At 44.8% G+C, this 13,718-nt stretch overlaps 1 protein-coding gene across 1 annotated transcript in view; it reads right to left on the reverse strand.

Moving 5' to 3' along the window:
• Nucleotides 1–373: 373 nt before the first annotated feature.
• PGPEP1L (pyroglutamyl-peptidase I like) overlaps nucleotides 374–13,718 on the reverse strand; it is a 40,329-nt gene continuing 26,984 nt past the window's right edge. The window contains 6 exon segments of the mRNA XM_064375816.1: nucleotides 374–445; nucleotides 447–567; nucleotides 569–592; nucleotides 1,113–1,120; nucleotides 1,634–1,852; nucleotides 3,880–4,002. Coding sequence (XP_064231886.1) covers nucleotides 374–445; nucleotides 447–567; nucleotides 569–592; nucleotides 1,113–1,120; nucleotides 1,634–1,852; nucleotides 3,880–4,002 — 567 coding nt within the window.

The following is a 13,718-nucleotide window of genomic DNA, read 5'->3' on the forward strand; positions in this document are numbered from 1 at the left end:
CAATTAATTTTTGTATTTTTAGTACAAACGGGGTTTCACCATGTTGGCCAGGATAGTCTCGACCTCTTGACCTCGTGATCTGCCCACCTCAGCCTCCCAGATTACAGGCGTGAGCCACCACACCCTGCCTCGTATTTCATTTTATTGTCATGAAAACCATAACTGAAGCTAGTTTATCCCTTGTGAAACGTCCACCTTCCAGAGTGTTCTTTCTCCCGACAATAAAATAACCCTTCATGATTTTGTTGGGCTGATTCGGAGTTTTTACCCCTTTGTCTGACAAACAATTTTTGAAAAAAGTTTCTCAATGCACAGTTGAACAGTAGACACAGGATTGAAACATTTAATGTTCTATAAAGGAGCAATCCTCCGGTCAGTTCCCTTTAGCTGGAACGACCATGGTTGAGTTTTCTTTGAACCAGGCTTTGCGCCTGGGTTTTCCTACACTCCTCCAGCATTTCCTGGATGATGACTTGCAAGGCTCTTCCCAGCAGACTGGCTGGGAGCCTGCGTGACAGTGCAGCGACGTTAATGAGTGCCGCGCAGTCCTTTCCATGATGCAGAGAGGTAATAGGTATAATCACAGACGAATCTGCAACCACAGGAAATGCCGCATCAATTCCTGGACCAGCCTCTAACCTCAGTGAAACATAAGCAGAAGGGGCAATGCAACACCCACAAAGCAGAGAAGGGAGGACGCCATCCAAGGGAGACTTAGGTTGTGTTGTTTCACCTCAGAAAGAACATGGTGCCGGGGATGAGCTGGGGAGAGCCTGGCTCTTGGCCTCATGACCAGCAAGTGGCCAAGACAGAAAGGGGTCATATATTCCACCAACCAGCCCACAACAGCTGAATTCCAGTGAATCCCTATCTTTTTTTTTTTTTTTTCTGAGATGGAGTCTTGCTCTGTCGCCAGGCTGGAGTGCAGTGGTGCAATCTCAGCTCACTGCTACCTCTGCCTCCTGGGTTCAAGTGATTTCCCTGCCTCAGCCTCCCAAGTAGCTGGGACTACAGACGCGCACCACCATGCCCAGCAATTTTTTTTCGTATTTTAGTAGAGACGGGGTTTCACCATGTTGGCCAGGATGGCCTCGATCCCCTGACCTCATGACCCACCCGCCTTGGCCTCCCGAAGTGCTGGGATAACAGGTGTGAGCCACCGCACCCGGCCATGAATCCCTCTCCTTCATGTCTTCATTGAGTGACTTATTCATTCCTTAGGGGATGCGGAAACCACCCACTGGGAATCAGAGTCTGGAGAAGCAAAGGTAAATCCATCTTTATCTGGGGCTGCATCAGCATAGTTCACTCACAACTTCGGTCACCCCAGAAATCAAAATGAGAAAACATTCAGGAAATGTTAGTGGCTCTGGAAGTCTGCCTGCCTATGTCTACTCCTAGATCAACACACGAAAGACCACGTGTCCACAGGGAGGTCTCACAAATGAGACCACAGGCAAGGTGCAAGCAACTGTGCTGACCTGCACACAGCAAAGACAGGGAATCTAGGGATGGCACCGGACGGCCAAGTGGCCAGCTGGACGGCCCAGGATGGCTTCTTGGAGGTCGGGAGACGCTGAAGGCCACTGCTTCTCTCCTACCTGCTCAGAGTCCTACCACCCACAGAGCGTACATCTGGGGAAAAGATGACCTCAACATCCTCCACAGCTCCGCGTTTGCAGACCGCCTTCATGCAGACCCCTGACTCCAGAACATCTGGGCCGCCAGCTAGGCACACGCTGCCCTCGGGCCAGAAGCCCCAGATGTCAGTGTCCCAGTAGCCTCGGTTCTTGCTAGACAGTTCCAGAATGATCTCCTTGGCAGAGGTGTCCGTGCCCATGTGCACGGCGAGCTGTGTGAACAGGCAACAGCAGAGAGACCCCAGGAGAATGAGGCCCACCCTGCTCACCAGATGTGCAGAAGGACTACTCCTGGAGAGCGCGCGGCTCCATGCGAAACATCTCAAACCCCAAATCCACCGGAAACCCCACGGTCCCCCACCAGCGTCTCCTAATTAATATGGCTAAAATGAAAAACAGCTGGATTCTTTTAGCTGAATAAAAACTCATGCTGCATCTACATTAAATTACTTTTTATTTCAAACCATTCTTACAGAGTAATGTATTCTCTTTTTGTGCGGGGAGGGCTGGAGGGAGGACAGGCAAGCTGGTGAGCGGTGAGGCTACCACAGGAGGCGCTTTGTGTTTTGGTGGAATCCTGCATCTTCTTATTGTATTTAATTTTGTTTATTTATTTTTATTTTTGTGAGACAGAGTCTAGCTCTGTCACCCAGGCTGGAGTACAATCGGGAGAACTTGGCTCACTGCAACCTTAACTTCCCGAGTTCAAGCAATTCTCCTGCCTCAGCCTCCCAAGTAGCTGGGATTATAGGCATGCACCACCACACCCAGCTAATTTTTGTATTTTTAGTAGGGACAGTGTTTCACCATATTGGCCAGGCTGGTCTCCAACTCCTGACCTCAAGTGATCTGCCTGCCTCAGCCTCCCAAAGTGCTGGGATTACAGGCGTGAGCCACCATGCCTGCCTCCTGCATAATTTTTAAATGAAACTTTAATAAAGGAAGTTAGTAGGAGTCCAGTGAAATCTTGTTAGAATTTATTCAAAATGATTATTTTTCCTTTTTGAAAAATAGCTGCCCAAGTATTTTATCAAGACATCTGGAGCACTGTCTGAATGGCTTGATGTTGTATGTTTTATTAACCACATCATCTGGTCCTTGTTTGGGGAGTTTTTTTTGGTGTGTGTGTGGGGGGGGTTGTACTGGTGTTTTTTTTTGTTGTTTTGTTTTGTTTTTGAGACGGAGTCTTACTCTGTTGCCCAGGCTGGAGTGCAGTGGTATGATCTCAGCTCACTGCAACCTCCACCTGCCGGGTTCAAGTGATTCTCCTGCCTCAGCCTCCTAAATAGCTGGAATTACAGGTGCCCGCCACCATGCCCGGCTAATGTTTTTGTATTTTTAGTAGAGACGGGGTTTTACCATAATGGTCATGCTGGTCTCAAACTCCTGACCTCAGGTGATCCACCTGCCTCGGCCTCCCAAAATGCTGGGATTACAAGCATGAATGACTGCACCCGGCCCAGTTTTTTTGTACAGTAATTATATCTAGATAAAATGGGCTGGGTACTATGAGGATGGGCCTCCCCCAGGTTGGCCACCCTCCTGATTGTTCCCTGAGCACAGAGGTCCTTGCCTCATGTTCACCTTCACAACCTACCTGCCGCTCATGGGCATGGGTGGGGCCCAACCCAAGGGCTTCTTCCTTAGGTGGAAACTATTTTTGGGTCCTGGCTGGGCATAATACTTCCATTTCATTTCCTCCTACTTTCTCTCCAGATTTTTTTTTTTTTTTGAGACAGAGTCTCGCTCTGTCACCAAGGCTGGAGTGCAGTGGCACAATCTCGGCTCACTGCTCTCACTGCAACCTCTGCCTCCTGGATGAAGGGATTCTCCTGCCTCAGCCTCCTGAGTAGCTAGGATTACAGGCATACACCACCACGCTGGCTCATTTTTATATTTTTAGTAGCGATGGGGTTTCACCATGTTGGTCAGGCTGGTCTTGAACTCCTGACCTGGTGATCCACCCGCCTTGGCCTCCCAAAGTGCTAGGATTACAGGCGTGAGCCTCCACACCTGGCCTCTCCAGGTTTCCTACTAAGACCTACTCCATATTTTGGCTTTAACTTTTACAAACAGTCCCAGATTGATTTTTACACAATCAGCTGTGACCTCGCATGACTGGTGGGGCCTGGGGATGGGGTGCAGGTCAGCCATCAACCCTAGAACTGGGCCCATGAGGCCAGGCTCCAGCTCTACCACTTCGCCATCCCTGGCCCTGCTGCCTCCAGCCATCATTGACTTGTGGTTGATCATCTTCCCAGATCCCGGTGACACTCCACTTAGCCTCCCTGTAATCTACAGGCAGCTCCAGAGTCTGCAGCTGCACCTCCGTGTCATTCCCCAGGCCCAGCTTGGAGAGCTCCTGCAGAAAGCGGCAGGTGGACTTGCCTCAGTTGATGGGGGGCACCAGGAGTCCCTGAAAACTCAACCCTTGGGGTCCACTTCCAGGGGTCTTCCTTGGCCTGGACTTTGCCCTCAAGGAGCTCACAAAGTGGCAAGGGGCCAAGAAGAGAGCCACGGTTCCCACCCGAGATGCAAATGCACAGAGGCACCTGTCCAGGAGGGGGCGCAAGAGAGGCGCATCTGACAGCTGTGTTGGCTGAGGGGGATGCAGGTGAGGTCTCTGGACAGGTGGGAGTGAGCCAGATGGAGACGCTGGGGAAGGGCATGGCAGGCAGAAGAAACTGCAAGGGCAGAAGAGACCATCAAAACCTGAGGCCTTTGGGGAACGTGGCGTGACCTGGTGCTCCTTGCAAGGCTGAAGGCTTCCTCCCTGTGTCTTGCCTGCCTCAGGACAGGACATTTTGCACCCCTGGACTCTAACAGCATCCCCAGGTATTTTGACAAGGAAGCCACCACCTCCACCATGGTATGCCAGGGAGCACTATGCACCAGGGATGGCTGGGAACAGGAACTGCAGTGGTCTGTGGAAGCCAGACTGAGTGCCTGACTCGGTGTGAACTTTATTCATAGGAAAATAGGTGGCCATAGAAAGGTTATACTTGGCCAGGGCGGAGGCTTACGCCTGTAATCCCAGCACTTTGGGAGGTCCAGGCAGGCAGATCAAGAGGTCAGGAGATCGAGACCATCCTAGCTAGCATGGTGAAACCCCATCTCTACTAAAAATACAAAAAATTAGCCAGGCGTGGTGGTGGGCACCTGTAGTCCCAGCTACTTGGGAGTCTGAGGCAGGAGAATCGCTTGAACCCGGGAGGCGGAGGTTGCAGTAAGCCAAGATCACCCCACTGTACCCCAGCCTGGGCGAGAGCGAGACTCCATCTCCAAAAAAAAAAAAAATTACTCAAGGAGCTAATGAGCCAGAGCTGTCTCCTAAAGGGATATAGGAGGAGGTAGAGCTGGGCTGGTGATATCATGGCAGTGATTTGGGTCCTGCTGAGTTTGAAGTGCCCAAGGGGGCTGGACACTTGGCTACTGTATGTCTAGAGCACATAGGCTTCTGGGAAGACACTGCCGTGTCTGGGGCAGGAAAACCTATAGGTTTAGGTGAGATACACACACACACACACACACACACACACACACATGGACTGAGAGAGAGAGATTCAGAGACAGAGAGAGAGAGAACAGGGAGGTGAAGGGCTGTGAAGCCCCAGAGTCAGGCAGCACCCTCCTGCCCAAACAGCCAACAGTTTGCAAGGAAGAAAACAAGCAGCGTTACAGCTCAGAGCTGTGCATTTCACTGTTGGTAAAAGTCAAGTCAGGAACGTAACACCATCTCCAAAAGGCTCAGCCCTTTCCTGCCACCAGGAGCTGTGCTTTTCATCAAGGTGCTTTTCAATTTGTGCCTCAGTTTTTCCTGATCACTTTCCTGGCATTTCAGGGCACTCAGGAGAACGCTTCCTCAGACAGATGATGGCCAAGCCAGGCTATCTGGCTTGTCCAAAGATTGCAGATAGGAGGTTCGAGGCCCCTGCCTGGGCCCCAGAGGAGTCCTGGAATGCTGGTTAAAGATCACTCTCTTCCTTAGCAATGCCAAGTTCCATCCTCCAGATACGATACTTGTCCCAGACCACTCCTGGTACCCTTCAGGTCATTCTTCTAAATTGCAGGTCATCTTCCCTGAAAAATCCAGGAAGGAGAAACAGCAATGCCATAATTCCCAATCCTCTTTCTGGAGTGGTTGTCTCCAGATATTTTTGATCACATGCCCTATTAATCAAAAAAAATTGGCCAGGTGCAGTGGCTCATGCCCGTAATACCAACACTTTGGGAGGCCAAGGCAGGCAGATCGCAACATCAAGGGATGGAGACCATTCTGGCCAAGATGGTGATACCCCGTCTCTACTAAAAATACAAAAACTAGCTGGGTGTGTTGGCATGCGCCTGTAGTGCCAGCTTCTTGGGAAGTTGAGGCAGGAGAATTGCTTGAACTCGGGGGGCAGAGTTTGCAGTGAGCCGAGATTGTGCCACTGCACTCCAGCCTGGTGACAGAGCAAGACTTCATCTCAAAAAAATAAATAAATTTTTAAAAAGAAAATATAAAATAAATTCTAGCATGCGTAAGTGTGTGTGCATACATGCACACTGCCATTAGCTCATGTCTTGATGTCTCAAGGCACAATACGCACTTCAAGTCAGCTTCTTGTTAATAAATGGATGTAAATATATATTTTTAGTGGTTTTCTTAGTCCTTCCTTTTTGGCCAACTTCTCAGCTTGCCATTGTTTTTATATTGAAATGGGCTGATAAAGAGCTCCTATGAGGGGTAGGAGAAGTGCCACTCAGCTGTTTTCTCATGGTTTGCTCAGATTTGCATTCTTAATGTTTTCTTCTATCTGGGTTTTTTTTTTTTTTTTTTTTTTTTGCGTATCATTTTTGTGAAGATTCCTTGGTCATAATCTGAGGATTAGTTTAATTAAAACAGGATAATATAACCCTGAAACCCATTAGCTGGGCTGAAACACTTTGCAATACATTAGAAGTGAATCAAAGAGGGAGGACCTGTCTATCACCACAGCATCCCTTTCCCCAAGGGTGCAAAGCTCCTCTTCCCTCAGGAAGCCATGCCCTTCTGGGGACCTAAGGACAAACAACGCAAGGTATAGTGTCAGTGTCAGTCCAGCTATGACATGCTGGCGAAGGGTAACTTCTTATTTTTTATAGACTAACACTACAGAAATTCACACCCATTAGGATGCCCACTATCAAAAGCCAGAAAAGAACAAGTGTTGGTGAGGATGTGGAGAAATCAGAGTCCTTGTGCACTGTTCGTAGAAATGTCATGGAGCCGCCATTGTGGAAAACAGTATGGCGGCTCCTCAAAAAATTAAACCCAGAAGTTCTGATCCAGCAACTCCACTTCTGGGTATATACTCAAAAGAACTGAAATCAGGATCTCAGAGAGATATTGGCACACCTTGTTCACTTCAACATTATTCACAATAGCCAAGAGGTGGAAAGAACCCAAGTGTCTATCAACAGATAAATTGATACAGACAATGTGGTGAATACATGCAATAAAACATTATTCAGTTTTTAAAAAGAAGGAACCGGCAGAGCGCAGTGGCTCACACCTGTAATCCCAGCACTTAGGGAGGTCAAGGGAGGTGGATCACTTGAGGTCAGGAGTTTGAGACCAGCCTGGCCAACGTGGCGAAAGCCCATCTCTACTAAAATTACAAAAATTAGCTGGGCATGGTGTCATGTGCCTGTAATCCCAGCTACTTGGGAGGCTGAGGCAGGAGAATTGCTTGAACCCCGAAAGGGGAGGTTACAGTGAGCCAAGATCACACCACTGCACTCCAGCTTGGGCAACAGAGCGACACTCCATCTCGAAAAAATAAATAATAAGAAAAAGAAGGAAATCCTGTCACATGCCACAATGTGGATGAACCTTGAGGATATGATACTAAATGAAATAAGCCAGTCACAAAAATATATACACTGTATGGCTCCACTTACATGAGGTATCTAAAATAGTCAAATTCGTAGAAACAGAAAGTACAATAGTAGTTACCAGGGGCTGGAAAGAGGAGGAAATGGGGCGGCATTATCCAATGGGTACAGTCTTGGTTTTGCAAGATAAAAGGTTCTAGAGATCTGTTGCCTAACAATGTGAACACACTTAACACTACTGAACTATATACTTTAAAATGGTTGTTGTAAATTTTATGTTATGTGTTTTTTAATCACGATTTTAAAAGCACAGAAATGAAAATCCTAATACTATATTTTTTCCTATACCCCAGTGGATTACCTTGAAAGCCCCACTTTGGAAATGACTGAGGATCCTCAAAGAGGCAGTGATGTAGGAAATATTGTAAAAGGCCTGAAGGATGAAGGTTAGAAGGGTCTGCAGGAAAGGGCTGTGTAAGAAAGGGCTGGCTGATGACTCACTTTAGCCAACAGAATTCAGCCAGTTTGGGGCCTAAGTGTAAGAAGGCCTGGCAGCTTCTGCATTTGGCTACCCTGCTGTGGAGGCCTCAAGGAGAGATCACAGGGCAAGGGACAAAGGCCCTGCTGTCCTCACACCTGAGTCAAGCTCCTATGACTCCACCTCTGCCTCGATCTCACTGCAACCACATTAAAGCCTCAAGAAAGATAAGCAGAAGAACTACCCTGCTGAGCCCAGCAAGAAAGATAAGCAGAAGAACTGCACTGCTGAGCCCAGTGAACCTGCAGAGCCAGGAGAAAGAATGGTGGTTTTTTGATACTGCTAAGTTTCAGATTGGCTTAATTTGCAGCCACAGATAACTGACACAGAGCATTATAATAAAGATTGTGAGGAAGTGCACCATATTCAGAGTTCTTTTTAGGTGGTGAATTACAATCTGATTTTTTTAATGTTTCTTTTTGGTGTTTAGAGGGTTTTTGTACTTGGAATAAAGAACAACACATATTGTTAAAAGTAAGATGCATGTTTTCGCTTCCTCAGAAATATCAACTTTTTTTTTTCTTAGGTGAAGTCTCACTGTTGCCCAACCTGGAGTGCAGTAGCACGATCTTGGCTCACTGCAACCTCCGCCTCCTGGATTCAAGCAATTCCCTGCCTCAGCCTCCTGAGTAGCTGGGATTACAGGCATGCACCACCATGCCCGGCTAATTTTTGTATTTTTTTTTTTTTTTTTTTTTTTTTTGAGGCGGAGTTTCACTCTTGTTACCCAGCCTGGAGTGCAATGGCGCGATCTCGGCTCACCGCAACCTCCGCCTCCTGGGTTCAGGCAATTCTCCTGCCTCAGCCTCCTGAGTAGCTGGGACTACAGGCACGCACCACCGTGCCCAGCTAATTTTTTGTATTAGTAGAGACGGGGTTTCACCATGTTGACCAGGATGGTCTCGATCTCTTGACCTCGTGATCCACCCGCCTCGGCCTCCCAAAGTGCTGGGATTACAGGCTTGAGCCACCGCGCCCGGTCAATTTTTGTATTTTTAGTAGAGACGGGGTTTCACTATGTTGGCCAGGATGGTCTCAAACTCCTGACCTCATGATCCACTCGACTAAGCCTCCCAAAGTGCTGGGATTACAGGTGTGAGCTGCCGCACCTGGCCTAAACTTTTTTAAACAATGATATTCCTTCAACAAATATTAATTTTGCCTCTACCATGTGCTAGGCCCATGCTAGGTACTGAAGACAAACTGGTGACCAGGACAGAGGAGAGAGAGGAAGGGACAGATACAGAGAACATTGCCATGGAGTAGGGAAGTTACCCAAGTTCAGTGGAAAATGTGGGAAAAATAAATATTTATAGAGCGTGACATCAACGAGATGACAAAAGAGAAGATCTGCTGGCACCACTTCTCCCACAAAAATACCTCTAGAAACTTTTTAAAGACAAGAATGCCACCCTACATAAACCAGAACAAAAAGTAGAAGCAGAGAAACCCTCTGGTCCTGCAGAGTCAAGAGAAGCTGCAACCAGTAAGAGGCAGTCATTTCAGACTGTAGTATCCCTCCCCAACCCAGGATAGTATCACTCACAGAGCATTTCCCTAGACCTATGGTTGCTGAGGTGAGAGGAGGGAATTGGTGGTGAACATTCAATCTTCCCACCAGTCTGAGAATCTTCATGATTCTACTCCAGTGTGGGAACCACTGGGAGTGCCAGGAAGGCTGAACCACTTGGGGTGCATTGGGGACAAAGAGTGGGCACTGACCACAGCAACTAGAATGTCAATCTTGGTGGCTATGCAGGACTCAAATCATCAAGGACACCACATTAAAGAGCCTGGTTGGCAACACAGCATCACAAAGAACAAAATTGGTGGGAAGGTCTGAATCTCTAGCTAGATTTTTCCACAAAGCCTGGGTGTTCACGGGGATGCTTCCCCTGGCCTTGAAACAACCTAAACCTGGGATGCAGTTCCTATGCCTGCTTGTCTTCCCCAGAGCAACAAGTTCTAGTGCAGTATTTTAGTTCTGGCACTTACTATAAGTCCTCACCAGAAGAGGAAGAAACAACAGTCCAGTGTTTAAGTTCTGATATTAACAAGAATAGGTCTAACATCAAAGAACACATGCAAAAATTATAAGAAGTGACTGTCTTCTCAAGTTCACAGGCATTAATGTAAAGATACAAGGATTGTAAAAACTCAGGGAAATATGACACCACCAAAAGAAACCAACAAAGCCCTAGCAATTGACCTCCCCAAAACTGAGTATTTGTGAAGTGTCTGACAGAGAGTTCAGAATAATTCTCTTAAAGAAGTTCAAGGAATCACAAAAACCTATGAATAAAACACTAAATAAAATTTGGAAAACAATCCAGGAACAAAGTGAGAAATTTGACAAATAAATAATGTTTTAATCCTAGAAATAAAGAATGTAGTAAGTGAACTAAAAAACTTATTAGAAAGTTTCAACAGTACACTTGGTCAAGCAGAAAAAAGATTCAGAGTGCTTGAAAATAGAACATATGAAGTTACCCAATCAGAGAAGAAGAAAAAAACAAGAATAAAAAAGAGCAAAGAAGGCCAACGACAATTACGAGACACCATCAAGAGAACTAACCTCCACATAATTGGAATTCCTAAAGGAGATAAGAGAGAAAAGGCCTGGAAAGAATACTTAAAAAAAAAAAAAAAAACATGGCTGAAGATTTCCCAAATCTGGAGAAAAACAACAGCATCCAGGTACAGGAAGCTAGAGATCACCAATCAAATTCAACTAAAAGAATAATTTCCCAAGGCACATCATAATACAACCAGCAAATATCAAATACAAAGAAAGAATACTCAAGGCAGCAAGAGAAAAGAAAGGTATCATGTTCAATAGGGCCATGATATGGCTTTCAGAAGATTTCTCAGCAAAAACTCTGTAGTTCAGAATGGAGTGGTATTTTATACTCAAAGTGTGAAGGTGCCAGGCATGGTGGCTCATGCTTGTAATCCCAGCATTTTGGGAGGCTGAGGCTGAGGCCTCCTCACTTGAGGCCAGGAGTTTGAGACCAGCCTGGCCAACATGGTGAAACCCCATTTCTACCAAAAATATAAAACTTAGCCAGGTATAGTGGCACATGCCTGTAATCCCAGCTACTTGGGAGGCTGAGGCAGGAGAATCACTTGAACCTAGGAGACAGAAGTTTCAGTGAGCCGAGATAGCACCACTGCATTTCAGCCTGGGTGACAGAGCTAGACTCTGTCTCAAACAAAATAAAACACCCCAAAGTGTGAAGGAAAAAACCCATCACCAACAATACTGTACCCAGCAAAGATATCCTTCAAACATGAAGGAGAAATACTTTCCCAGACAAAAGCTGAGGAAATCAATGCCAGACCTGTCTTAAAATTCTAAGGAGAGTTCTTCAACTTGAAAGAAACAGATGCTAACATGTAACAAGAAAACTTCTGAAGGTATTAAACTCACTGGCACAAATAAGAAAACAAATTCAAAATACTCTAATATTGTAATTGTCTTAAGTAAATCATGTATATCTTAAGTATGAAGACTAAAAGACAAAATTATAAAAAACAATAATTACTACAGTTGGTTAAGAGATAGGCAACATAAAAAGATGTAAACTGAAAAACTAAAAAGTCAAAATGTGGGTGGAGGGTGGTATTAAATTGTGGAGTTTGTTTTTAATACTTTTCTTTGCAATCAATTTTCATTTATCATTTAAAAATAACCATTATAGCCAGGCGCAATGGTGCACACCTGTAATCCCAGCACTTTGGGAGGCCAAGGCGGTGGATCATGAGGTCAAGAGATTGAGACCATCCTGGCCAAGATGGTGAAACCCTGTCTCTACTAAAAATACAAAAAATTAGCCAGGTGTGGTGACAGGCACCTATAATCCCAGCTACTTGGGAGGCTGAGACAGGAGAATCACTTGAACCCAGGAGATGGAGGTTGCAGTGAGCCGAGATCGCACCACTGTACTCCAGAGCGAGACTCCATTTCAAAAAAAAAACCATTATAACTATCAAATTTTTTGTAAGCCTTATGGTAACCACAAAACAAAAACCTATTAGAGATACATGAAAAATAAATAGCATGGGACATGAATGGTGGCTCACGCCTGTAATCCCAGCACTTTGGGAGGCTGAGGCAGGTAGATCACTTGAGGTCAGGAGTTAGACAACAGCCTGACCAACATGGCGAAACCCTGTCTCTTCTAAAAACACAAAACTTAACCAGTAATCCCAGTTACTTGGGACGCCTCATTTGAACCTGCAAGGTGGAGGTTGCAGTGAACTGAGATAATGCCATTGCACTCCAGCCAGAGCAACAAGAGCAACATTCAAAAAATAAATTGAATAAATAAATAGCATGGAATAAAAACATTCTACTAAAGAAAATCACTTAACCACAAATAAAGACAGTAAGAGGAAGAAAGGATTCACAAAGCAACCAAAAAGTAAGTGTCAAAATGGCAGTAGTAAACACTTGCCTATCAATAATAACCTTGAATGTAATGGATTAAATTATCCAATTAAAAGGTGCAGTGCCGCTGAATGGATTTTGAAAAAAAATAAAAACGAGATCCAACTACATGTTATCTACAAAGCCCTAGCAATAGACCTCCCCAAAACTGAATATTTTTCAAGTGTCTGGCAAGATTCAACTATATGTTGTCCACAAAGCTTGTCTACAAGAGACTCACTTTACCTAAAAAGATATGCACAGACTAAAAATGAAGGGATGACAAAAGAAATTCCATGCAAACAGAAACCAAGAAAGAGGAGTAACTGTACTTACATCAGCCAAAATAGACTTTAAGTCAAGAATGGTGAAGAAAAGGACACAGAAGAACATCATATAATGATAAAAGGATCAAAAAAGCAAGAGGATATAGCTATTATAAATGTATATGCACCCGACACCAGAGCACCTGAATATATAAAACAAATATTAATAGACCTAAAGGGAGAGATTTACTGCAAACAGTAATAGCAGGAAACTTTGATTTTAATCAAATGAATGAAAAAAGAACTCCAAAAGAATGAAAAAGAACTCCACTTTCAGCAACGGACAAATCATCCAGACAGAAAATCAATAAAGAAACATTAGAGTTAAACTGCACTCCAGACCAAATGGAAAGAACAGACGTTTACAAAACACTTCATCCAACAGCTGCAGAATACACACTATTCCTCAACAGCACATGGATCATTCTTCAGAATAGTCCATATGTTAGGTTGCAAAACAAGTAACAAATTTTGAAAAATTAAAATTATACCAAGTATCTTTTCTGACCACAATGGACTAAAACTAGAAATCAATAACAGAAGGAATGCTGGAAACTGCACATATTCATGGAAATTAAACAGCATGCTTCTGGACAATGAATGAGCCAATGAAGAAATTAAAAAGAAAGTTTAAAAAACTTCTTGAGACAAATGGCAATGGAAACACAATATATCAAAACTTATGGGAGTCAGCAAAAATAATTCTAAGAAAGAAGTTTATAGCAATAAATGCTTTCATCAAAAAGAGAGAAAGACTTCTAATAACCTGCCTAATGATGTACCTAAAGGAACTGCCACTAACGAACCAAACCACATGTTAGTAGAAGGAAAGAAATAATAAAGATCAGAGCAGAAATAAAAATTGAAACTAAGAAAGCAATACAAAAGATTGCTGAAATGAATAGGTGGTTTTTTTGAACAGATAAATA

The sequence above is a fragment of the Aotus nancymaae genome, unplaced genomic scaffold (assembly GCF_030222135.1).
Source record: "Aotus nancymaae isolate 86718 unplaced genomic scaffold, 86718_ANA_hifiasm-v0.15.2.pri h1tg000014l, whole genome shotgun sequence".
NCBI classification, from domain to species: Eukaryota; Metazoa; Chordata; class Mammalia; order Primates; family Aotidae; genus Aotus; species Aotus nancymaae.